General features: G+C 51.1%; 8 protein-coding genes across 8 annotated transcripts; 3 read left to right on the forward strand and 5 right to left on the reverse strand.

Moving 5' to 3' along the window:
- Nucleotides 1–1,812: 1,812 nt before the first annotated feature.
- Nucleotides 1,813–2,436, reverse strand: PG985_013709 (uncharacterized protein; the record flags this gene model as incomplete). The annotated part of the gene is made up of 1 exon (XM_066833475.1): nt 1,813–2,436. One exon carries the CDS (start codon nt 2,434–2,436, stop codon nt 1,813–1,815), a length of 624 nt encoding a protein of 207 aa, XP_066678215.1.
- Nucleotides 2,437–2,914: 478 nt separating this feature from the next.
- Nucleotides 2,915–3,717, reverse strand: PG985_013710 (uncharacterized protein; the record flags this gene model as incomplete). Its single annotated transcript, XM_066833476.1, has 2 exons — nt 2,915–3,453; nt 3,531–3,717. The coding sequence occupies 2 exons, from the start codon at nt 3,715–3,717 to the stop codon at nt 2,915–2,917; spliced, it is 726 nt and encodes a 241-aa protein (XP_066678216.1).
- A 670-nt stretch (nt 3,718–4,387) lies between these two features.
- On the reverse strand, nt 4,388–5,517 carry PG985_013711 (uncharacterized protein; the record flags this gene model as incomplete). Its single annotated transcript, XM_066833477.1, has 2 exons — nt 4,388–4,573; nt 4,624–5,517. The coding sequence occupies 2 exons, from the start codon at nt 5,515–5,517 to the stop codon at nt 4,388–4,390; spliced, it is 1,080 nt and encodes a 359-aa protein (XP_066678217.1).
- Nucleotides 5,518–7,245: 1,728 nt separating this feature from the next.
- PG985_013712 (uncharacterized protein) lies at nt 7,246–9,230 on the reverse strand (the record flags this gene model as incomplete). The annotated part of the gene is made up of 2 exons (XM_066833478.1): nt 7,246–8,535; nt 8,598–9,230. 2 exons carry the CDS (start codon nt 9,228–9,230, stop codon nt 7,246–7,248), a joined length of 1,923 nt encoding a protein of 640 aa, XP_066678218.1.
- Nucleotides 9,231–9,713: 483 nt separating this feature from the next.
- On the forward strand, nt 9,714–10,571 carry PG985_013713 (uncharacterized protein; the record flags this gene model as incomplete). The annotated part of the gene is made up of 2 exons (XM_066833479.1): nt 9,714–10,024; nt 10,235–10,571. The coding sequence occupies 2 exons, from the start codon at nt 9,714–9,716 to the stop codon at nt 10,569–10,571; spliced, it is 648 nt and encodes a 215-aa protein (XP_066678219.1).
- Nucleotides 10,572–12,021: 1,450 nt separating this feature from the next.
- PG985_013714 (Clock-controlled protein 8) lies at nt 12,022–14,075 on the reverse strand (the record flags this gene model as incomplete). Its single annotated transcript, XM_066833480.1, has 2 exons — nt 12,022–13,268; nt 13,361–14,075. The coding sequence occupies 2 exons, from the start codon at nt 14,073–14,075 to the stop codon at nt 12,022–12,024; spliced, it is 1,962 nt and encodes a 653-aa protein (XP_066678220.1).
- A 3,799-nt stretch (nt 14,076–17,874) lies between these two features.
- Nucleotides 17,875–19,385, forward strand: PG985_013715 (Adaptor complexes medium subunit family protein; the record flags this gene model as incomplete). Its single annotated transcript, XM_066833481.1, has 5 exons — nt 17,875–17,913; nt 17,975–18,103; nt 18,156–18,828; nt 18,876–19,249; nt 19,305–19,385. The coding sequence occupies 5 exons, from the start codon at nt 17,875–17,877 to the stop codon at nt 19,383–19,385; spliced, it is 1,296 nt and encodes a 431-aa protein (XP_066678221.1).
- Nucleotides 19,386–20,951: 1,566 nt separating this feature from the next.
- Nucleotides 20,952–21,673, forward strand: PG985_013716 (heterokaryon incompatibility protein-domain-containing protein; the record flags this gene model as incomplete). The annotated part of the gene is made up of 3 exons (XM_066833482.1): nt 20,952–21,274; nt 21,360–21,592; nt 21,645–21,673. 3 exons carry the CDS (start codon nt 20,952–20,954, stop codon nt 21,671–21,673), a joined length of 585 nt encoding a protein of 194 aa, XP_066678222.1.
- Nucleotides 21,674–22,957: the final 1,284 nt, after the last annotated feature.

Here is a 22,957-nt window from a genome sequence, read left to right on the forward strand (position 1 = left end):
AGAACTCGTTGGAGGATGGCATTGCCACTGTATCCATAGCAGAGCTATCACGAGATGTCGAGGACAAAGGATATGTTTGCTGGCCCCCAACAGTGCCCCCGTAGTTGTAGTGGTCCATCCACGGCGAAACGTCTTGGTATTGGTCGAAGTGTAGGATAGGAAAGAAATGTTACGATATGAGTGTATACGAACAAAGAAGACGTGCTCCAGATTTGTTGACTAGAATCGACTGAAGTCGCAAACAACAGCGGGTTTGGTCAGGTTCAGGGGTATTCAGAGGTCGAAGACTAATAGCAGGCTGCCAGTCGGTGCAGCTGACTCTTCTCGAGGAGCAAACATGCATCAAGTGTCTGCACACCCATAAGGGAAGCCAGAGATGCATGCATTATCTGATTCGAGAGATGGGCGTACTGCATGATGATCCGGAGCTGACCCCTGAGCAATGGCACGTAGTCGCGAAGACTCTTCTACAGTCAACATGACTAGATAGCACTCAAGTCGAATGATGGACGATGATACTGAGAATTGAGGTTCTAGCTAGCAGGAAAGCATCCGCAATTTATGCCTCCCCCAGTACAGTTCTACACTACTTGAAGACAAAGAGTGGTGTTTTCGTTGCATACGACACGGTTGCGGCAAGCGCAAACTTGGGAAAACGGGTCACCCGTGGGTTGGATATTGCAGGTCTCTTTGGGGCAATGCTAACCGTCTACAGGGTCATCCTGGTCTTTACTGACAAAGTAGGCACCGTGTTTGCCCATTTTCGCGAAACCATATCCAAAGGCATCGCGCTTATAGGACCATCCTCACGAAGTCTGCTCGTTGGTGAGGTTGAAAGATGGTGTGGTGGCCACGCACTGGGCAGGGGTTCGGATCCACAGCCGGCTTCTGCAACAAAGCGCCCTGGGTACTAGTGCCCTGGAGGATATGCAGGTCATGGGGAGGCGGAGGTGCCCCCCGAAATCCCAACTATCAACTGAGTGGGCTGTTCCTTGTCGCGCAGACTGCAAATAAAGGCAAACATTCGCACCCACCACGAACCAACGACCAGAGACAAAGGCAAACATTTGGCGTATGACGAAGCAGCGTCACATCGGCGAAAATCCCAATGCATGGCGATAACTCGCAATGACTCCAGGCTGGTCATCTGGACTCGACCGACCGCAGAGCCGCAGTGAAAAAGAGGAAAACACATTCAGTGCCCAGAAGTTTGCAGGCCCTCAACCCACCCTTGGCTTGCATCCCCAAAACCCGTAGCAAACAAAGGACTATAGCTGCTTGAGGCAGCCCAGAACGAGAACTCGGGGTTTCTCCTTACCCCCAACGTACTGTTGTTAGTGTCGAACTCACCTTTCTCGCTGTCTAAAGACTTTTCCCCTTTTCAACATAAGCTCCCGTCTGCTGGAATTCGATTTCGAGTACAAGTGTCAATCGCCATCAGCCAAAACCGTCGACAGTGGGGCGGGCTTAGGGGACTTGGGCCATTCCCCGCTGTACCAGGGGACAACTTACAGCGGTCATAGCGTGCGCAACGACAGCAACTCCACGTATTACAATGGCGTGCGCGAACTCCATCGGACTCGATATTAATAAGGGACCGACTAGTCATCGCATATCTGGATTGAAGGCACAATGTTCACGAGAAGAGCACCGCAATTTGTTACAATAGTACCAGCCTTTTGCATTAGACTCCCTCCGGCCAAGATGGCTACAGCTACGGTTACGGTTTTGTCCAATATCAAGATTCTACCAGATCCCCACCGACTTACCTCTATTGACTTACCTTTCTTTTCCTCCCTCATAGACCATTGATTAGAAGAAGCCATCAGCACCTACCGGGAACACATTGGTCTTGGGCTGCTTACGATCGACGGGGCGAGGAGGCGCATGGCGGTTCTTGGAGCGGCGGGCGTCGACGCCGACAGCACCCGCCTGTTGCTGCTTCTCCTGCTTCTGCTGTTGCTGCTGTTGCTGCTTCTCCCGCTTCTGTTGCTGCTGCTTCTCCTGCTGCTGCTGCTGCTGATGGATTTGCTTCATCTGGCAACGGACCAGCTGGACGATCTCGCGCTTGGCGCGCTCGGAGACCGCGTCGGCGTCAATCTGGCCGAACTTGTTAAAAAACTGGAACCCGTCTATCCGCAGCTGGGTCGCGGTGCGGTTGACCACGGTTTCCATGTCCGCGATGGCCATCTGGTCGAGTTGCGGTACCAGTCCCGACAGGAACATCATCATCTCGTCATACTCACGCCCGGCCCCGGGTCCTCCTCGCTTGGGGGCGACGGCCGTCCAGGACCACTGCTGGAAGCCAAAGTCGCCCGGCCTGCGGCACTTGTCGCAGACGGTGTCGGGGGCGGCCGCAGGCTCGTAGTTCGCCCGGCTCATGAATCTCCCTTCCTTGCAACCACACAGATAAGTAAGCTCTTGATAGCGGTCCATCTTCTATTCCTTTTGGGTTTCTTTTCTTCTTTCGAGGTTGACTGGGTGAGAGGAGCGCGGATGCTTCTTCTCTCACGGATGCTTCAAAAGAAAATGGAAGATGTAATGCTTCAACTTACTCTGTACCCGAGCTCCTGGCTGGTGATGTGTGTATGGTCTGTGGAGGTAAGTGGATGAGAATGCTGAGGAGTCGAGAGGACATGATGGAGACGTGCAGGCGGTGGCTTATATAGGTTTGACCACCAGCGACATAATGGACACTATGCGTTTGTAGAGAACAAAGGTGTATTTCTCTCTCATTATAGGTCTTTATCTATAGTTCAAGACAATACAGTTTGTAAGCCCTTTGTTTGTTGGTGTTCAACCGATGCGCCCCTTTGAACACCAACCTCGAAAATAATACCGATACGCTTCTTCTACCCTGTCCTCCGCAACTTGCAAAACTTCCAGATCGCTAGGTACGTGGTTCTTCAAGTATCTACAAACTGCCGACGTGGAAATGCACCCAGAGGTCATGTGTGATCAGAACGGACATAAACACAGCGTAGACAACGACACATGCGAGAAGGCCCCTGAAGATCCAACTCGTTCGATCTCTGCACTGTGACAGAGTCCACATGTAGAATGGCAAATAGCCCACTGCTTGGATCATGTTGTCGTACCAATGGAATTTCCATGATATGAATCCCACAACGAAAACCACGTACGTTAGCGTAGCTAACGCCATGGTATGGACCAGGATGGCCAAAAGAAACTGGGGCCAGGATTTGGGTTTGAGGATTTGGCCGGACGGCTTGAGAGCTTCGGAGAGTCTGGTCATCAACTGAGTTCGAAAGTCGTCGCCTTGATGACTCGACGAACCAAAGTCCTCGAGGAGCCAGATCTTCAACTCGAGAATGGCGTCTTGATCGAAATAATACGAGGGCGGAAGGTCTTTGAGCAGGAACGCCTGCACCTTAACTAACCAGTCTTCGACAAACTGGCGATGCTCCTTTCTTAGACTCTCGAGCTTCTGGACTGTCATAGGCGATATACAGGTCAGTGTGCGATCGAGTTGGATGTGCAATCAGACAAGGATGATTTTTGGTACATACGCAGCTCAGTCCTCTCCAGGATTCGAGCGTTGACAGATGCAGGGTAGTGGTCCTTCTCAGTGTGGCCAGGACTGATGAGGATTGCTGTATCTGACATTGTGCGACGATGGCTGAAAGAGACGGGCGGAGGTTCACGAACGCCCTTCTCAGCTTCGCCAAGATCATGGAGGTTGGGCTCGCGGGCCATCTTGTCGGATCGTCAGGAAAGTAATGTGATAGTGTTAGCAGCTGATGGGCACTATGGCAATAATTAGAAACTGCAAAGCGGGGACCGAGCTGTTTGTGTGCCAAATTGACGACGCGATGAAGTTGGGGATGGTTCTGAGAAGACTTGCGAAAGTGAGTTGAGATCGAAGAGAATGGGGCGTTTGGGTCTGGCAAGGCGTGCATGTGGGCAAGTAGGATTCATTGGAAACTGGAAGGCACCACCACTTTTCGATGAGCCGCAAGCAAGTGTCTTGGGACGATTGGCTGAAGGATTATGGGTACGGCAGTGACGTTCAAGTCAAAAGTCCTGATGAAGTAAATGCTGCAGGTACTTCTCTAGCAAACATCGAATGATATACTTGCGCAAGCAAGTGCGATATACCCAAGCAAACAGGCGCGGACAACAGATTATGGATCGAAACTTGCATCATCGCCTCACTGCCTACAGACCACCGGGCACTCCTTCCTAGATACTTTGTTCAACCAACACAATTAACTGCGTCTAGACCCATTCCAAGGGCATATGACCATTCACAACACCGCTAAACTACGACGATCCCCGAGGCACTCACGGCAAAGGGCATAGTGTTCCTTCAAAATCATACCACTCAACCAAAATCCCCATCTCCGCCAGATTTCTCACCTCGGATTCAATCGAGTCCTTGGTCGTCTGCCTCGCCACGTTCCACCGCCACTTGACCTCCTGCGCCGCCAGAAGCGTCTCCGTCTCCGCCACCCCCCGCGACGTAGGCCCGATCAGCAGCATGAACTTGTGCAGCCCGGGCCCCACGAGCACGAGCAGCCGGAACACGGAGCAGTCGCGCAGAAACCGGTGACTGTTGGTGACGGCGGAGTCCTCAATTTCTCGCCGCCTCCGCTGGGGTACCTGGTCCGCGAAGTGCGCCAATGTGTTGCTCAGTGCCACGTACAAAAGGTGCGACTCGTCGCTATATGCGCTCATGATGGCACCGCCATTGAACTGGGAGTTGGGGCCGTAGTATGCGGAGAACCGCCCGTTCCATCTATCGTCCTCGCCGTCTTTGGTGACGATCTTTGTACTTTCTCCGTCGATGAAGACGGTAACGTAGCGCTGTTGTGTTTCTGACTGAGCAAGGTGGGCCGGGTGATTGGAAGCTTCCTTATGACCTTCGCTACCAACCAGGTAGGTGAGCTGGCATTGCGGACAATAGACGAACCAGAACTTATCAGGGACCGAGTCAGTACCAATTAGGGGTGGAGACTTTTCCGCAAGGCCTTGGACTTTTGATATAGCGCCTCGTCGTGGTTTATCGAAGGCCCTCGGACGGTGAGCGGCAGTCTTGAAGACGGCGTTGCCGCCAAGTAATGGTTGCTCAGCCCAGTTTTCTGGCGAGGTTACTTTGGGATCTTGGAGGACTCTGCCTTCTTGCCATACGCCCTTTTCAGTGTCGATATAGAAGAGACATGACAGGCAGTGGCCCCGGCGGTGCTTGTGGCACAGGTTCGGGTCGCCTCCCACCACCCTTAATGGGGCTGGCTTGTGATTTCGGACAAGACTTTTGCTAGTTATACGACAGCCATCCAAGAAATCGTTTTGTTTCTGATATGTAACTGATCGTATTGCCCCTGTATTCCGACTACCTGGTACAGGCGGAGGAGTCCTAGGGTTCTCGAAACATCCTGGCGCAGATATTGTGAAGCCGGCACTCTGTATACCGCAAGCTAGCAGCTTATTCGATCCTCCTGTCTTTGCATTGGTTTGGTCGATTACATGGTGTGCTTGCCTCTGGTCTTTCGTCATGTTGCTTTTATAGTAATGGTAGAGGATGCCACGTGTGTAATCTGGTATGTCCTCCTAAGTAAGAGGCTAAACTGTACTTGTTTAAAAGTTTATATTTATATATAAAATATTAATATTAATATTATTAATCGGTAAGGCTTAAAACGATCTAGTTAGTTTTATATAACGCTTTTTTTTTCCTCTCTTTTTTTCTAACGTTTTAATAAGTATTAATATATATAACCCCGGCTTAATTTACTCGTTATCCTTTTTATCGAGCCTTTTAATTAACGCCTAAATTTAAGGGTTTTTTTTAAATATCGTTAAAAAAAGGTTTAAATTAAGTTTTTAATTTTATTTATTTCGTTTCGAAATTTATTAAATAGTTTAATTTATTTAATAAAAAAAATTTTATTATCGTTAATTATTTTTTTTAAAAAAAGTTTATAATTAATAATATATATATTATAAAAAGTTAATTTAAATATAAATTTTATTATAATTTTACGTTTAATATATTTTATATCTTTTTAAAACCTTTTTTTTTTAAAAAATTTTATTCTTAAAATTTCGTATTAATCGTTCTTTATTTCCTCGAATAATTTATAGTATATTCGATATCGATTAATTTTAGAAACTTTTATTATTATAATAAATAAATATAGTAAATAATATATATAGTTATATTAAATAAAAAACTTAATTTAAATAATTAATAAAGGAAACGAGGATAGCTTTTTAAACGTAGTTTACTAAATTATTATAGATAGCGATTGAAAATAAGATTGAAACCGGAGAAGGAATTTTATAATTGATAATATATTAATTATTATTAAGTTTTAATCGATTTATAAAAATTATAATTATTAAAATATTTTTAAAAGTTTCGAAAATATCGAATATAATATTTTATTTTTAAATTTTTTTTTTTTTAAAGTAATTTATTCTTTATAAATTTTTTATTTTTATCGGGAAACTTTAATACGAATCGAAAAAAAAGAAAGAAAGAAAGAAGTATATAATCTGGTATTTAGCGATGAAGTTACTCGGGTAAAATAATAGAAATCACGGGCAAACAAAACCTTATGGTAGCGAATACGATATCTACCAGAATCCCAAACAACTTTATAATCCAAGACTTCGCCTTATCGCCATAGGTCTGTGCATACAATGGACAGAACTTTGTGGAAGGACCGAAGATTAAGCCACCATGTCTCAGATATCGGTATGGGCAGCACCCCCTAGACAGTTCCAGATGACGCTCTTCAGTATGTAACAAATGACATGATGGCCGTGCCTGCACGAGACTTTTCTTTGTTGGGACGTCAATCACATTAGCATGCCCCTGGTCGCTACTGGATGTACTCTTTTTGTGAAAACCCGGTACTAATGAGACAAGGCTCATCGTCCCAAAATCCAAACAGCGAAACTCATCTTCAAGGACCCCTGAGGAGATTTGGTTTCTTGGGTTCCTAGAGGGTTCAACTTCTTTCCTTGGAGCTCTTAACTATGAGTAATAGTGCTCTAGATATGTCTACGGCTACAAATCAGCAAACCAGTCTGGTTTGCTTTGTTTTATCTCCATTGTTGTCTTAAATGCTCTCCGGCCTGGTTCAGTGGCTTTGTTGTGCACCCGGCGCAGCCCCATCATGCGAGCAGTCAAAATACAAGGGAAAAAAGGAGAAAAAGGGGGGTTGGAAACGTCACTATCACAGGCATCAAGTAGCAAAGGCAGTCCTGAAGCTACATTCATACTAGTTTGATAGTCGTCTCCTGCAGGACGTAGTTCCGGACCAGCAATCTCCAAAGCCCGTCGTTGACCCGGACGAACTCCGGGTGATGAACCGAGTTGAACCCATTCCCGCTAGGATACGGCTCGCTGATAGTCTCGCTCAGGCGCACCGAAGACTGCTTCAAGGTCTCGATCCTCACCAAGCGGTCAGCCCGGTACTCATTGATCCAGAGATCCTCGAGCTCGGCATCCTTGGGCTCTTGATGCCGAAGGGCGCGGATCCGATGCAGCAGATCCACCATGGTGTTGTTGATGTTTTCCTCATTGGGGATCAACTGGCCCGTAGGTTCGTTGGTGAACAGACCCAACACCTGGTAGCAATGCATCTCGGTGATCGTGAGGGTAAACATTTGCACGGCGCTCGAGACGGGTATCTGCGACCAAAGCATCCGCGTGTCGGAGCTGTTGCTCGCCTCCAGGGTGTATGTGTCCGTTCCCGCCGGGCGACAGCGCAGCCCGGCGGAGTGGACGGGGACCTGCGGCAGTCCGTGGGTTTCGGGCCCACCCCCTCTTAGGTCAGGCAAGCCGCCCATTTCTGCCGTGGCATCTTCGCAAGCAGCAACGAAGTCTCTGGCAAGGTCTTCCGTCATGTTCCAATTCGGAGAATCGGAGGGGAGGACGAGATGCCTTGGTCCGTCCACGAGATGTGGTTCGAGGATGAGAAGGCCAGCTTCCCATTCCCGCCCCTTCCAGGTCGGAAGCCGGAGGAACTTTAGGGTCAGGGTGTTGCTGGTCTCGTCCCACTCTCCGTCCTCGAAGCGCTGTACAGGAAGGCCTTTCAGCATCACTGGATCTTTCCGTAGGGGGCGGGTCCAGTCGGGGGCCCACGACGGAATGTCAGTGAGGAAAGCGTTTTCCACCCCAGCTCTATCTAGAACGCTCATCCAGCCGTGTTGCGAGGCGAGATAGTGTGCGGTCTTCGCGTATAATTGAGAGGCACTCAAGCTGTAGTCGGCCTCGATGGTGCCAAGTCGCCCTCCGGGTATGACACCGAGTAACGAAAAGATCTTGTCTCTTGGATCTGTGGCAATGCAGTTGCGGGCGGCGAAGTCCAAGAGTTTCAATTCCTGGCCCGGCGTGGAGTAAAGGGAGTGATCGAAAGCGAAACATGGAGGAATTGACTGCCTGGAGGAGACGGCATAAAGCCCAGACCGGACCAGGTTTGCTATCTCGCCTGACTTGACCAGTGACCACGGGACGGAAATGCTGCCGCAGAGAACGGTAGCTTGCCTGGCAAGAGCGACCTCCTATTCATTGGATCGAGCAGTCAGTACCTCGCCCACGATCTTGCTGACGCCGACGTACTGACCTGAAGGATCCAGGCGCGACTGAAATACCGCCGAGCAACAAACTCGAACATGCCCTGATGGAACTCATAGTCGTTGCCGTTGCTGATATCATCATCGTAGGAGTGTCTCAGCAGACCATTCAGGAATACCTGCGACGGCGGCGTGAGCTCCCCGACGTAGATTTGCACCGCCTTCGCGCCCGAGTAGATGCGCGGCATGAGCTGGACTTGGTGCCCGCGTTCCTCCACGTTGTCCTGGTCAATGCATATGGCATCAATCCACAACTTGCGGTACGAGAACTGGCGCCGCAAGCGCCGGAGGGCATTCTCGCAGTTGACGGTCACATGGTACGGCTTGTCGCCAATCTGAATGGTCCGGGACCGTGTCGCGTCACCCGACTCATCGGACCAGGTGTAAGACACGGCTTCGTACTCCGGGTGCAAGGTCAAGTCTTTGGTCACGACCTCGCAGACGATGGGATCATCAAAGGCGCCGTGATGGAGGCGTAAGATGCGGATCTCGGACTGCTGGCGAATCGGCGGTAAGATGGAGCGGGGTTCGATGGAGCCACAGGCGAGGCAGCTTCGGCCGTTGCCAAAGTCCACGATGTCCGGCCGCTTGCATTCGGTGTTGTGCCACTCCATCGTCTTCATACTGTTACGCTAAGTGGCATGGAGATGCCAGCGGTTGTAGTCCAAGCCGGAGTCCAAACATATTGTGGGGTTGGCAATGGAGCGAAGATGGGCTTAGCTGTCGGCATAAGCACCAGCCAGTCGTCAGACATCATGTTACCCGACCCGTTCAAGATTGACCTACAAGTCAGCGAAGTCTTTGACCAGATCTCATCATTCATGGAACTTTTTGACAGCGACCGAGTTGTTGCCCGGAATTAGAGTAATCATGGCTCTCTCCACAGCTCGGGTTCAAATAACGCGAACCCCGGCCAGTCAAGGTCAGCACCTACTGCCGTGATACATGTAGAACCGGAAGAATTACAGAGCGGTATACAAATACCTCCGGTGGTTCGTCGCGGTAGCTATATATACTTGCTTCATATCTGGCGACACCATGTGGTTCAAAACTGCAGTATCATCATTGGGACTTCAAGTCCGGATTGTCGTAGCCAAATCACCATCATGGTGAACATCAACGCCATATCCCGCGCGGCTCTCCTACTGCCCCTGGTCACCCCGGCGTACGCGAACCCTTGTCCCACCTGCTCACCCAAGCCGCCCGCCTTCATCCTGGCTGGCGACTCCACCACGGCGGTCCAGTCGGCAGGCGGCGGAGGGTGGGGCAAAGGCTTCCTGTCCTTTCTGCGGGCGCCGCCGGCTTGGGGTGTGAATAAGGGCCACAACGGAGCGACGACGGTGTCCTTCGTCCAGGGCGGCGACTGGGCCAACGTCACGCGGCTCATCGACGAGAAGAACGCCGAGGGGTTCCAGGTGTGGGTGACGGTGCAGTTTGGGCATAACGACCAGGTAGGCTTTAGCTGACTTCGCATTGATATGGGCTACGGCCAACTGACCATACCCCCCAGAAACCCGACAAAAACATCTCCCTCCCCCAATACACCACCAACCTCGCCACCCTCGCCCGCACCATCCAGCAGCACCACGCCCACCCCCATCCTCCTCACCCCCCTAACCCGACGCAGCTTCCCCGCCGACGCCCCGCACGACGTGAAAGACACTCTCCACGACGAGCGCCTCGCCACCATCGCCGCCGCCGCCCGGGACCCGACTGGCGCGACGACGCTGCTGGACCTGAACGCCGCGTCGCGGACCTACGTGAACCGGATCGGCCGCGACGCCGCGCACGCCTACAACCTGAAGGCGGACGACGAGACGCACCTCGACGACTGGGGCAGCGTCGTGTTCGGGCGCATGGTCGCGGACCTTTTGCTCGAGAGCATGGCGGGGAAGTGCCTGGGGCCGTGGGTCCGGCCGAATGCGACGCTGAGCCGGGCGATCCGGGATGGGGTGCTAGCCTGAATAGGCAAGTCACGAGCGATTACCTCGGGTGGGAAGGTGAAGGAGGAGGAGGAGGAGAAGAAGAGAAGACGAATAGGATCATTGGTTCCGAGAGACGGAGCGGCGGAGCCTATGGACGACTTAGTGGACAGAATGCAGAGCCGAGGGACATCGTCAAACTTAGCTTGAAAAGGCCGGGGAACTGTACCGTATATCAGACCAATATCTCTCAGAGTTTGGAGATCATGCAACCTCACAGACCATATGACCTCCCAGGGGCCTGCTGAGTGGGGAGCAAGGGCCTAGTTGACCTTGGCCGTCCGCGCCCCCTGATCTGTCCAGTTCGTAATTCCAGAAACATTTGCCAGAGTGTTAATCATAAACATGCGACGATGGATGAGTGACAGAAAACTCAAATTTCGGTTGGAAGTCGAGCTTGCCTAGGAGGGTTCAGCTATTGAAGCTGGCAGGAGTCTAAGCAATGATCCGATAGTGAATAAGCCCTCACTGCCAAACGAATACTGAGCTTCCTGGCGGGAGTCAATCCCGATCACGATGGCATCTGTCCCGAGAGGGTTGGGCCCGCGGACCCCAATGGAATGCCGCAACTCAAAAGCGTGCTACTGGCGCAGCTTGGAGCATAAGTCGTGGGCAAGTCGCCGCGCTGCAGAGGCAAGTGCTTGAAGTGTGAACCCGTGGAATAGTATTGATACATGGGTGACAAGAGATACGGTGAATTTGTACGATATATTCAATAAATATCAATAGCCCAATTCCGAGCCACGCAAGATTGCTATGCGTAAAATGAGTACAGACAACTCCTCCATCCATGGTCGAGTACGCGACGACATCTCCGTGACAACGCCAGCGACGTACCGCTAAATGTGCCTCATTTTCCATTTATTTTTTTAAAAATCCGTCCCGGAAAGTGATGCCTAGCCCATAGTGAAACCAAAGAAGCCCTAGTATAAAGATTCCCCTATACGTGATGCGTAGGGAGAATCGGTGTGAAGTTCGAAAAAGGTAGGTGTAAGTATGCATGCGGCGTTCAGCAAGCAGACGAAGAATCCAAGCTTGAATACATGTACAAGGCGTCGATTAATCTGCCGAAAGGGTATAAGCTGTGCCTCGCGCACGACGTTTCGTGACAGTAGTATGAAAATCGTAGTTCGTAGATATGGTGGGTGCGCATGTCAAGGCGACATGTGTGGTGTGAGGGGAGAGGGGCCCCAGAACGAGAATCTCGGTATCGGTAGAAAGGAAATCGGCCAGTCCGTCGAACTAGTGATGTGGTGTAATGCCGATCTGGTCGGTCGGCTCCATGACATGCTTGGTGAACCCCACACCCTAGCCATCCCATCTCTCCTCGGCATTGCTCTTTTTTTAGTTTTCCCCGGAACACCAACCTCTTTTTTCGTTCTTGATATGCTTCTCCGCGTCGCTCGTCGTATCTTGCTTTCGTCGTCGTCATCTATTGTCCGGCCATCTTGACGTCCATCTTGCCATCGTCAATAGGGAAATGCGGCAGCCGCGGGCCTTCGAGAAGCTCTTCGCGCTGCTGCCTCCTCTTTCGGCCTAGTCTATCGCACCACTCTTCGGCACTGACGATGGTGCCATCCAGAACACCAGATACCTGCGCCATCATGTCGAGGCCCTCCTTGGCGAGGACGAGAACCTTCTGCACTCCCTCGCGCATCTCCTTCTCTTTGGCAATGCCAGCCTCCTCGGCCGACATGGCGCTCTGCTGGTCGGTCCTCTGACCCTCGTCTGCCATGGATGCGATGCGGAAGCGCTGAGGCAGGCTGGTAAGGTGGCGGCGGACAAGGATGCGGGCGTTGTCGGGCAGAGCACCGCCAGCATATTTGCTGACTGTGCTAATGACATCTTGGAGGGTCTTCAGAACGTCGGCTCTTAAGGCGTTGATCCGCGCTGCCATTTGTTGTTGCTCGGCGCTGGTCGCGGTACCGGACCCTTCCATGCTCGGATCGTTGGCTGACCGGTCCATGACCGACTTCAATGAGTTGATGACATTGCCAATGTGTACATTGGCCCAGCGTAACCAGCTGAGACAATACTTGAGACTCCTCAAGCTCTCCTCGCTCATGGCAATGCTCAAGCCCGATGTCGACATGATAAGCCGTGATTGCCATGCGGATCCGCTTGTCGGTCGTGTTTCCGACTGCTCCGTATATGCCGGAGATCGGTATTCGTCGTATGCAGGCAGAGTGTCGATGGTGCTCGCGACGGACGACCTACGGTCGTGGGGGTCGCTTGCCGCTCTTGGGGTTATTGTCCCCGACATGTGTTCGTCCTGGTCCATCATCTCTTCCGATCCCGCGTCGACTTTGCGCCTCTTGCTCGACGGCCCGTGATTGCAGGCTTCCAGATCCGAATCATGGGATTTGTGCCTCCGCGCTCCGTTCAACCCTCCTTTCAAGAACCAGCGCACACCTCCTTCCACGCCGGTTTTCCGACCGACAGTGCCGACCGTGTTGGCGATAGGGGTCACATAGCCCTCGACATATTCGGCACCCGACCTGAAGCGCGGGTATAATTCCTTACCGGCATGATACGCCGATTGTGTTCCCTCGATAACATTGCCGAGGAGCGGATGGTTCGTGGTAAGTAGTTGTAAAAGAGGTTCGGGCGGTGCGTTCGATTGTGACCTTGGTGTCGATGGTAGTGTTGTGCTGTGATCTGCTGGCGAAGATACGAAGTCTACACATGATGATAGCTTGTTAGCACGTCCCCCGACGAAATGGAATGACAGCGTCGCTTGCTGCTGTCCGGGTTCTGGTGGGCCAACTGACCTGCTCTTAAGTCGCCCAGGGCTTCAGCGGCAAGCCTCACGTCTGGGTCATCTAGACTGACGCTACTTGCCCTGCCTGATTCGTATTGTTCTGGTGAAGCTGCGCTCGAGACGCTGCTGTTTGTTGAGTCCCCTTCCATTTGCATTGGCTCTGCACCTGGCGCATGGCTTGGGGTGTAGTAGGCCGTCAGAGGATTGAGACTCGGCCAGTGAGTAGCCTGTGGTCGAAGAGGAACCGCAGTCGAGGACGAGGACGAGGCCGATGCAGTCGCTGTCGCGGATAATGGGGGAGCTGGGGGGTTGTAGGTCGGCGCCGGAGGGACAGACGGGTTGGACTGGGCCAGAGACGTAGGATAAGGAGGCGACGACGAGGCGGTTAGGGAGGACAGGGACGGCAGAGTATGCTTCTTCTTGTCGTCGTTGGCGAGGCCAGTGAAGGTGTGGATCGGAGCGAGTTCCGTCTTGGGAGCGTCGGGGAAGACAAGGGCTTTGTGGTCGTGGTGGTGTGTTTGAGCATATGACGGTGGAGGATACAGTGGAAGCTTAAAGGTACGATCGAATGTTTTCAAAGCCGCAGGGTCTGTTGAGGGAGTTTGTTGTCGAGGGTCCTGGTGCAGGATGGCCGGCTTCTGATCGAGAGGGTGGTGAATCGCAGCGGTAGTCGAGGTAAAATCAACAATGTTTGCCGGCCGGGGCAACATGTGATTCTGCTCCATGGTGGGTTGTTTGGTATGCGCCGGTGCTTATTTGTTGTTGCATCAGCGCGTAGACAACCCGAGTAATAAACCGATCAGAACCAGTGCGAAGGCGCTGAGAGTAGGTAGCAGCAGTGAACTCAACTCAAGCCTGTGAAGCGCCTTCCTACTTTGGGCGGGTGGAAAAGGCTCTAGCTTGCCAGTCTATCGCTGAGAATACTGTATGAAATCATTTGGGGCCAGTCCGAGGGGGGAAAAGGCTCGAGCGACAGAGTTGGCACCGTCCGAACAATGCAGTGTATTCCCGAGGCGCTCTTGCAAAACGTCGGCCGCTGTCGGTCTCAACCCGTGGAGATTGATGGAATATAGGGACCTGACTCGTGCTTGTGGGAGGAATACACCTTTATCAGCACGGCTGTGCTATGGCTATGGGTATACCGACCGTATTGGTATATAAGCGGAGAACCCGTGTGTGCTTTTCCTTGGTACACGTGCGAATGAATGAGAAAAGGAAAGAAACTGAGCTTGCGCTCATGCAACGCCCAGAGAGAGACGGGAAGGTTCACACAGTCTCAGAACCGGGGTGGGGATGGTAGTAATAGCCGTGGTCGCAGTTTAGAGTAGTAGTAGTACAGCAATTCCCTTTTGTCAGAAGCAGAAGTAAAACGGGAGGAAAGATAATGATGGTATGGCTATCATGAGACGATGATGCCAGTCAAGGACCAATCTATCTCAACCAAAAGGGCGTGGGGGGTTAGCTTGCTTATGAAAATGACAGCAACCGAAAGATGGTCCCCGCTGAGCAGTTCAAATTGAGCAGGCCCAGCACCAAACGGGCTCAAAGTCGTGCAGTAGTACTGTATGTACTACGTAGTCGTTGATGATGAGATGGGATTAATTACATAGAACGGGAGGTGCGCGCTGATTGACCAGTCAGGGAAAAATCTGGGGGGCGGCAAACCGCCGGCAGCAGGGCACAAGTGTGAGACAGGGACAAGGTGCTCCCCCGTCTTTTAGGTCGTCCCTTGGTGTGGTGGTGGTCTTTTCTTGCTGGCCCTCCCCAATCAACCAGCGACAAGCAGCATCATGTGGCAGTAGCATAGTCCCATTACCGTACCAGACATTACGTTGGGTTATGTAACTAATTCCCAGCTGGTCGCACCGTTTCCTCGAAACCCCCCATCCCATACGGGTTCTCCCCTTTCACTTGCTCAAACTAATGTGATCATATGCCTTGCTGAAAAATCCCACTCTGATGGGTGCGAACACTTGTGTCATGACTCAATTCGGACTCCCTATGCAACTCTCGTCTGGGTCCAGAAAGATCAACATCAACACCCTTCTGTCTCCCCAGGTCGGTTGACGTATGCGGTAAGCAGCGATCTCTCTCGCTCCCTCTCTGCTTGTGAAAGAAACACACCACCTGCCCTCTCACTGGTGCAGACGTAGCCGGCCGGTTGTCGCCCGTCGTGTCGCATGTAGGGTCCGAGGTTAGCAGGTCCCAACTACAGGGGGGTGGTGCTCAGGTGCGCTGTTCGGTGGAGCAGATCCTCTAGAAATAGCGTGCTGTTTGCCCTGTCCCTTTTTAGGGGCGCGCTCTTCTCTGGCTTCCATGTGAAAGCGCAGGCTTCGACGGTTGACGGCTACAAGCAGCAAGCAGCCAGAAGCAGGAGGATGGGGCACCCGTTCCAACTTCCAACAGATTCGGGGGACGGAGGGATCGATCATTTCCACAGCCAGCCCAGTTATTCCAGATTTCACACACAGCTGGAGATGGATGCATTGCCGGACTCTAAAAAAGAACGAGAACGTCAACGTACCCCCGTTTTAGACGCACAACCTCCATGACAGCAAACCGCTGGATTCTTATTTCATCTGCATCTTGTCATGCAATGTTTGGAAAGGGGCTGCACTGCACTGCACAAATTACCAGCACTGCAAAACCACCCCATACATGACTCCAAAGTTGTCACAATTTGTGATTGCGCCCCTGTTCGCCGGCCCTCGACGCGCCATGCTGCTTCCAGGGCTGATTCCGTTTATGAAGTCAGCAATGACGGGGGACGGGTACTTGCACAAGGCAAAGGCAGGGCCATGCACGTGTTTGGCTGTTTAATCTGAGAGATGCAGCCAAGAGCGTGGGCTTTTTGCGGAACCGGACTGCCAGACTCGATCACATGCGACACACTAACAATGCTTCGAGATGTACAAATACATGGCATGTCTTTCTGCAATTTGGAGATCAGTCCCCACCACCAGCTGAGCATGCGGCTTCTGATTTGCCCAGCTGCTTTCAAGGGTGGCCCACATGAAGCAATGCTGGCAACCGCTAGAGTAACGATGGTCGCAATAGCGCTCTGTTGAAGGATGTGAAAAAAAGCATCTGACAGTCACCAGCGTTGTGTACCGTTTTTACCGGTGGCTTTTTTTTTATTCGTGCCCTTGGCTGTAGGACTCTATTTTTCATACAGTATGCATACCAAAATACCAACGCCGGATATTGCCCGGCTCTAAGACGATTGGTGTTTGAGATGGGCTCGATTGGACCTGCCTAGAAGACACACTAAATTTGTTCTAGGGGTTGCATTCGCATGAAGTTTACCTGTGAAAATTTGCGTGTTCGATATGCCAATTCTCCCTATTAGACCATCAAGAACTCGAGATTGCGTAGACCCCCCACAACTTCAACATGTCTGACATGAGAAGAGCATAAGCTGGACCTGATTCCTTCCTTCTCAACACCGAGAACGTTGGGGGAAATTCGCTGAAAAAGAGGATCTGGTGAAATAGGATCATCTGATAAAGCCCTGATGTTGCACCGAAATCACTGGAGTATCTCTACCGAAACTCAAGATCTAGATCTGGGATTTTCAACGTAATGTGCCATTCGGCGGTAAAGGTCGACCGACAATCACGACATAACGGCTTCCAGATGGGAGCCGGCGAGGTGGTTCGATATCTCCAAGTCCCTGCGTAACGCAGCTCGCGCTGGCGCTTACTTGCAGCCGAGGACAGCATTTTACATTGACAAGTGACACCAGATGGCTGACAGATTCAGATGTGAGTGCAATGTCAACCCAGATGATGGTGCTCTGATACGAAGCAAGCGAGGCCATCAAAGCGAAATTCTTCATGGCAGACTCGTGCAAACATTACGAAAGACGTTGTCCACAGAGAAAAAAATGCTACTCAATCTAATCGTGATGTTCGGTCCCTCTGACGCCGCCAAAAGCAACGGAAGTGTTTGCTCGGGCAGCTCTTATGGTACCATATTCAATTGAATCCTTCTCCGCGCCTCGAAATCGCAAACCACTTCCACGTCAAACGCAATAATCCAGCAGAATGCCGGTATTGTGAGAATTAAGAAGTCGTGCACTGTCTAATGGACGCGTTGGTGTAAAAGAAGAGGGAAACGAGAAAGCTTCCTGCCACTTTTGGTGTTTATATGCATTTTTCAGGGCTCCACTCCCTAGCGGGAGCTGCAGGCTAGAGTCACGTGAGTCTAGCTGCTAAGATGTGGTCTGTGCCTCCATTGAGCTCGTCAACGTCCACTCCTGATTACGTGGGGTCAATCTGGCCTGCCCAGGTGTCACTTGGAGTGTTAGAAGGGTCCATCCAGCTTGTGTGTTAACTGTAATTGCGCCTGTCTCGACGTCAATAATAACCATCAGGCTGCAGCATTCGACCGCGACGAAAGCCGACCCGAGCATCGACACGCATGAATTAGCGCTTCTGGCTCTTATTGTCTGGCCAGAGTGCCAATTGGCGTCTCCTTTCGCAACATCAACATCCACTCCTTACCGCCAAGCTCCCAAACATCATGGCTTCCGCGCTGTTCTTCCTCGACCTCAAGGGCAAGGTACGCAGCGACCATTGTTGACTTTTGATGGCACTATGGTACTAATACTTGCCTGGATTAGACCCTTCTGGCCCGAAACTATCGCGGTGATATTCCCATGTCAGCAGTCGAGAAGTTCCCGGTTCTCCTGAGCGACGCTGAAGAGGAATCATCCGCTGTACCACCATGTTTCTCCCACGAGGGTGTCAACGTAGGATATACACGACCCCCTACCCACCAGAATTGCTTCTCACAACCGATAGTATCTCTACATCCGACACAACAACCTTTACCTCCTTGCCCTGACGAAGCGCAACACGAATGCCGCCGAGATACTCCCTTTCCTGCACAAGATAGTGGAAGTGTTTACAGAGTACTTCAAGGCCCTCGAGGAGGAGTCCATTCGCGACAACTTCGTTATCATCTACGAACTGCTGGATGAGATGATGGACTTTGGTTACCCGCAAACGACCGAATCCAAGATCCTGCAGGAGTACATTACACAAGAATCGCACAAGCTCGAGGTCCAGGCGCGCCCGCCCATCGCAGTCACCAATGCTGTATCATGGCGTTCGGAGGGTATCAGATATAGGAAGAACGAGGTGTTCTTGGACGTTGTGGAGAGTTTGAACCTGCTGGTCTCGGCGAATGGCAATGTCTTGCGCTCCGAGATTCTGGGCGCCATCAAGATGAAGTGCTACCTCTCGGGTATGCCCGAGCTGCGATTGGGGCTGAACGACAAAGTCATGTTCGAGACGACCGGAAGGACGACACGAGGCAAGGCTATCGAGATGGAAGACGTAAAGTTCCACCAGTGCGTGCGACTATCACGCTTCGAAAATGACCGCACCATCTCCTTCATTCCCCCGGATGGCGAGTTCGAGCTCATGAGCTACCGTCTGAACACACAAGTGAAGCCCTTGATCTGGGTGGAGTGTGTGGTAGAGAGCCACTCTGGCTCTCGGATAGAATACATGTTGAAGGCGCGCGCACAGTTCAAGAGGAGGAGCACAGCCAACAACGTCGAAATTATCGTGCCGGTGCCCGACGACGCCGACTCCCCCGCTTCCGCACCAACGTCGGAAGCGTCCACTACGCCCCTGAGCAGAGCGCCATCGTGTGGAAGATCAAGCAGTTTGGTGGCCAGAAGGAATTCTTAATGAGGGCTGAGCTGGGCTTGCCCAGTGTACGTGGAGATGACGAGCACGGTGGTGGTATGACGGGTGGTTTTGGTGGTAGTATGGGCGGTGTCAGCGCTGGCAAAGGCGCCAAGCGACCGATCCAGGTCAAGTTCGAGATCCCCTACTTTACGACAAGTGGTATCCAGGTGCGATACCTCAAGATTACTGAACCCAAAGTAAGTGCCCACATATTATCATTTGTTGCCGTGACAAGGCCTGACCCGTCATTAGTTACAATATCCGTCCCTGCCCTGGGTACGGTACATTACGCAATCTGGAGATATCGCTGTGCGCTTGCCGGATGCTGTATAATGATGGACGAGATAATGCTGGAGGGGCGGCCTTTCTATCTACACGACAAGCGCAAAGGAGGCAAGGCTAGAGAAAAAGCGACAGGTAGAACGATTGGCCCGGATGCGAAGATTATGGAGAGCACAGAACATTTACCGAGGATCAAAAACATCAACATGTCCTCGTCATATTCTTCTCTAATGCACCTGTGAGCTTCAATTTGATTTCACCCAGTACTGGCATTGGTACAAGTGGAGCGAGTTTCGGCTTCCCGACATCTCATCCTGGGCGAAAGAGATCAATCAACTTGCCTGATATGATACGCCGGAATATTGCTCAGCGATGATGTGACGTCTGAATCCGTTTTCTTTGTCCTTCACACCGAATGTTTCAGTGCTTTGGCCAGGAGTTCGTATTCTCCAGCATTGACAGGTAACAGTCGCATATAGCTACATCGGTCACTTCTCACTTATACAGCGCCTCTCAGATGCTCAAATACGACGCATAGAGCTCCGGCTCACGGTTAATCAGGCCGCTTCTATCATTTCCGATACCTCGCTGACATATTAACATAACGAATGGGTACATCAGTGGTTGTAAGGCGAGGGGTTGCGAACTTGCCTAATCCGTTTGTTGCTTTTCCGACCTGCATCTTTCCTACCATCTATGATCTTCAGCCACCTGACAGAAATGATCCTTATCGGTACAATCGCCCGACTTTTAAGAGTTGACTTCGCTAAACGGGCCTGAGGGTTGAATTACACGGTGTAGTGAAGTCCAGTCATCCTGTCACTCAGTGGTGCATATGCACCCGGCTGGTTTGGGCTTGTTCTTGTCAACATAAAGATTATCTCAAAATCGTGCCAATACCCCGATGCAAGAAATCAAAGACGCAACTCAGAGTAAGTTTACTGATCGTGAAATATGTTGTTAACATGAGAGGTTGGTTTTTGGCCACTGGTATCCATTCGTACGCATGTCATGAGCAGTATTGGAAATAATCTAAGGGCAGTCTGATAGTATCAATAAGTTCAGCAAGGCTGGTGCGTTGGGTTGCAGCTAGCCGTCTCCCAAGCCAAACGACAGCACTCATCCGCGATGCACACCGACCGTTAGAAATGATAGATAGGAAATAAGAGTACATGAAAAGATATCCGAGGGCATAATCGTCTGAAACATCTTTCCGCCTGGCTCGCGGTGTGGTTGGCATAATCCTGAGATATCAAGTCGGCTAACCGGACAGAAACGAAAGCCTCACACCGAAGAGAGTTTACTGCTCGTTTGTTATATCTCGCATCCATTCTCAATATGCATGTCTCAGGACCAGAAGAGTTGCATGATGACAAACGGATCCTGAGATAGGGACAGAGGTGAGATATTCACTACGTCGACAGTATTTACTCCCAGGTAACCGCAGTGTCTCGGTATCCTGGCCTTTTTCAACAACCAGAGTTCTCATCTTATCATCTTCTTTCCCTATTGCAGAAGGTCTCATCAAGGTAGCTCTTTGCCCTACCAACATTGTCTCGGCCCTATTCGCATTCTCGCTGACCCAGCTCCCTCACGTCTCCTCAACACACCAACACCATGCGTCTCATCAACACCAAGACCTTCCTCCTGGAGTCCATTTACACTCAGGTCCCCTACGCCATCCTCTCGCACACCTGGGGCCCCGAGGAGATCTCGTTCCAGGAATGGGAGGTGGTCCACGATTCCGGCGCCATCCAGGGCCAATGTCCGCACACACAGAAGATGTCCCGGCCCAACGTCACCCGGAAAAGGGGCTACGACAAGGTCATCGGCGCTTGCCAGCAAGCTTCTCGCGACGGGATCCAGTATCTCTGGTGTGACACCAACTGCATCGACAAGACGAGCTCGGCTGAACTTAGCGAGGCTATCAACTCGATGTTGTAAGTTTGTCTTTTCTCGCTGTCTTTTTTAGGAGTCAACCTCATACTACCACTAGCGTATTTGTCACTAACATATTGGACACAGTGCATGGTACCGAGACTCAAAAGTTTGCTACGTCATTCTGACTGATGTTCAAGTCCCCGCCGCCTCTTCTCTTCGCGGTTACAAGAGCTATACCGAGGGATGGTTTACACGACACCAGACAACGAAACGCCAAAACATCGCGGTCTGGGACAACTTCCAGAACAGTCGGTGGTGGACTCGTGGCTGGACCTTACAGGAACTGTTGGCGCCCGCGAACCTGGTGTTCTTTGCCCGTGATTGGTCACCACTCGGGGATAAGGCTGGACTATCTGAGTGGATCTTCAGCTTCACAACTATACATCGGGAAGCGTTAAGAGATGTGTCAAGCATTCCCACATTCTCTATTGCGCAACGCATGTCCTGGGCTGCCAAACGAAGAACCACTGTACCGGAAGATATGGCCTATTGTCTGCTTGGGATATTTGACATTAACATGCCAATGTTATATGGCCAGGGGTCGAAGGCTTTCCTTAAACTCCAAGAGGAAATCATCAAAGTGTCAGACGACCATAGCATCTTGGCCTGGGAGAACAATGACTCGACAGTTGGCTCAACAGCCGGTCTTGCAGTGTCCCCATCGGCTTTCAGTCGATGTGGTGATGTCTCGAGATGTATATATTCCAACCAGTCGTCATACTCGATCACAAACCTTGGTATATCCATGAAGCTGGAAATCATGAAAACAGATATACGCGACGTGGTATTGGCAGGATTGAATTGCTGTCGAGTGCTGCACCATCCACAGAACCGGACATCTCGAAAGGAGTTTCGAATCTGGATACCTTTATTGATAGCTGGAGACGCAGAGAACAATAGGTGGTTGCGGGCTCACGCTTCATTTTCCAGAACTTGCCTTGAACACCAGTATCAATCGATGGGCACTGCAATACCTCGTGATGTATTCATCACAACCGCGTCCCGATTCAAGCCTGCACCTGTCAACAATGAGCTTCAATTCATCCACAGACACCGAAGTTCAGAATCTTCAGGGTTTCTCATTGAGCTTGGCTTCGGTGAAATTGACCATATCCAGGCATACCTTAAAACCTTCGATGTGGGCAATTTCACGACGACAACACTGAGACAGCGCAGAAGTCTAGATATGTCGCATGAATTAGTTTGTAGCGGCCAGTTCAGCATTCTTCTATCGGCGGTATGGGACAGAAATGGAGTGAATATTACGTCCCATTACACAGTCTTCAATGCCAAAGCCTCGACGATTTTGTCTGAAGCGCGAGATAGGGAAGCTTGGTCAGCACTCTTTGACCAGCGGGTGCAATCAGCGACAAACACAGAGGAGATACTCCAGAAACTTTCCAAGCTTCACAATACCCTGGAAACCCACTTCTCTTCCAAATACAGTAATGACCCCAAACTGTGGCCCCTTGTCCAGGTTCTGGAAAGCCGATACCACGACTTTCGCGGCCGCCCAGAAGTCTTCGTTGAAATAATTTTCAGAGATCCATCCCGCAGTTAGTGCGAGTGGTATCGTTCAATTCAATCAGCAAGTCAGCTTCAGTTGAACGGTATAAAATTCATAAAGCATATCACATCATTGGTGAGGCTGGAAGTCATAGTTTCAATAACATGTGACATAA

The sequence above is a fragment of the Apiospora marii genome (genome assembly GCF_038362585.1).
Source record: "Apiospora marii strain CBS 49790 chromosome Unknown utg000011l_segment0_segment0, whole genome shotgun sequence".
NCBI lineage: Eukaryota > Fungi > Ascomycota > Sordariomycetes > Amphisphaeriales > Apiosporaceae > Apiospora > Apiospora marii.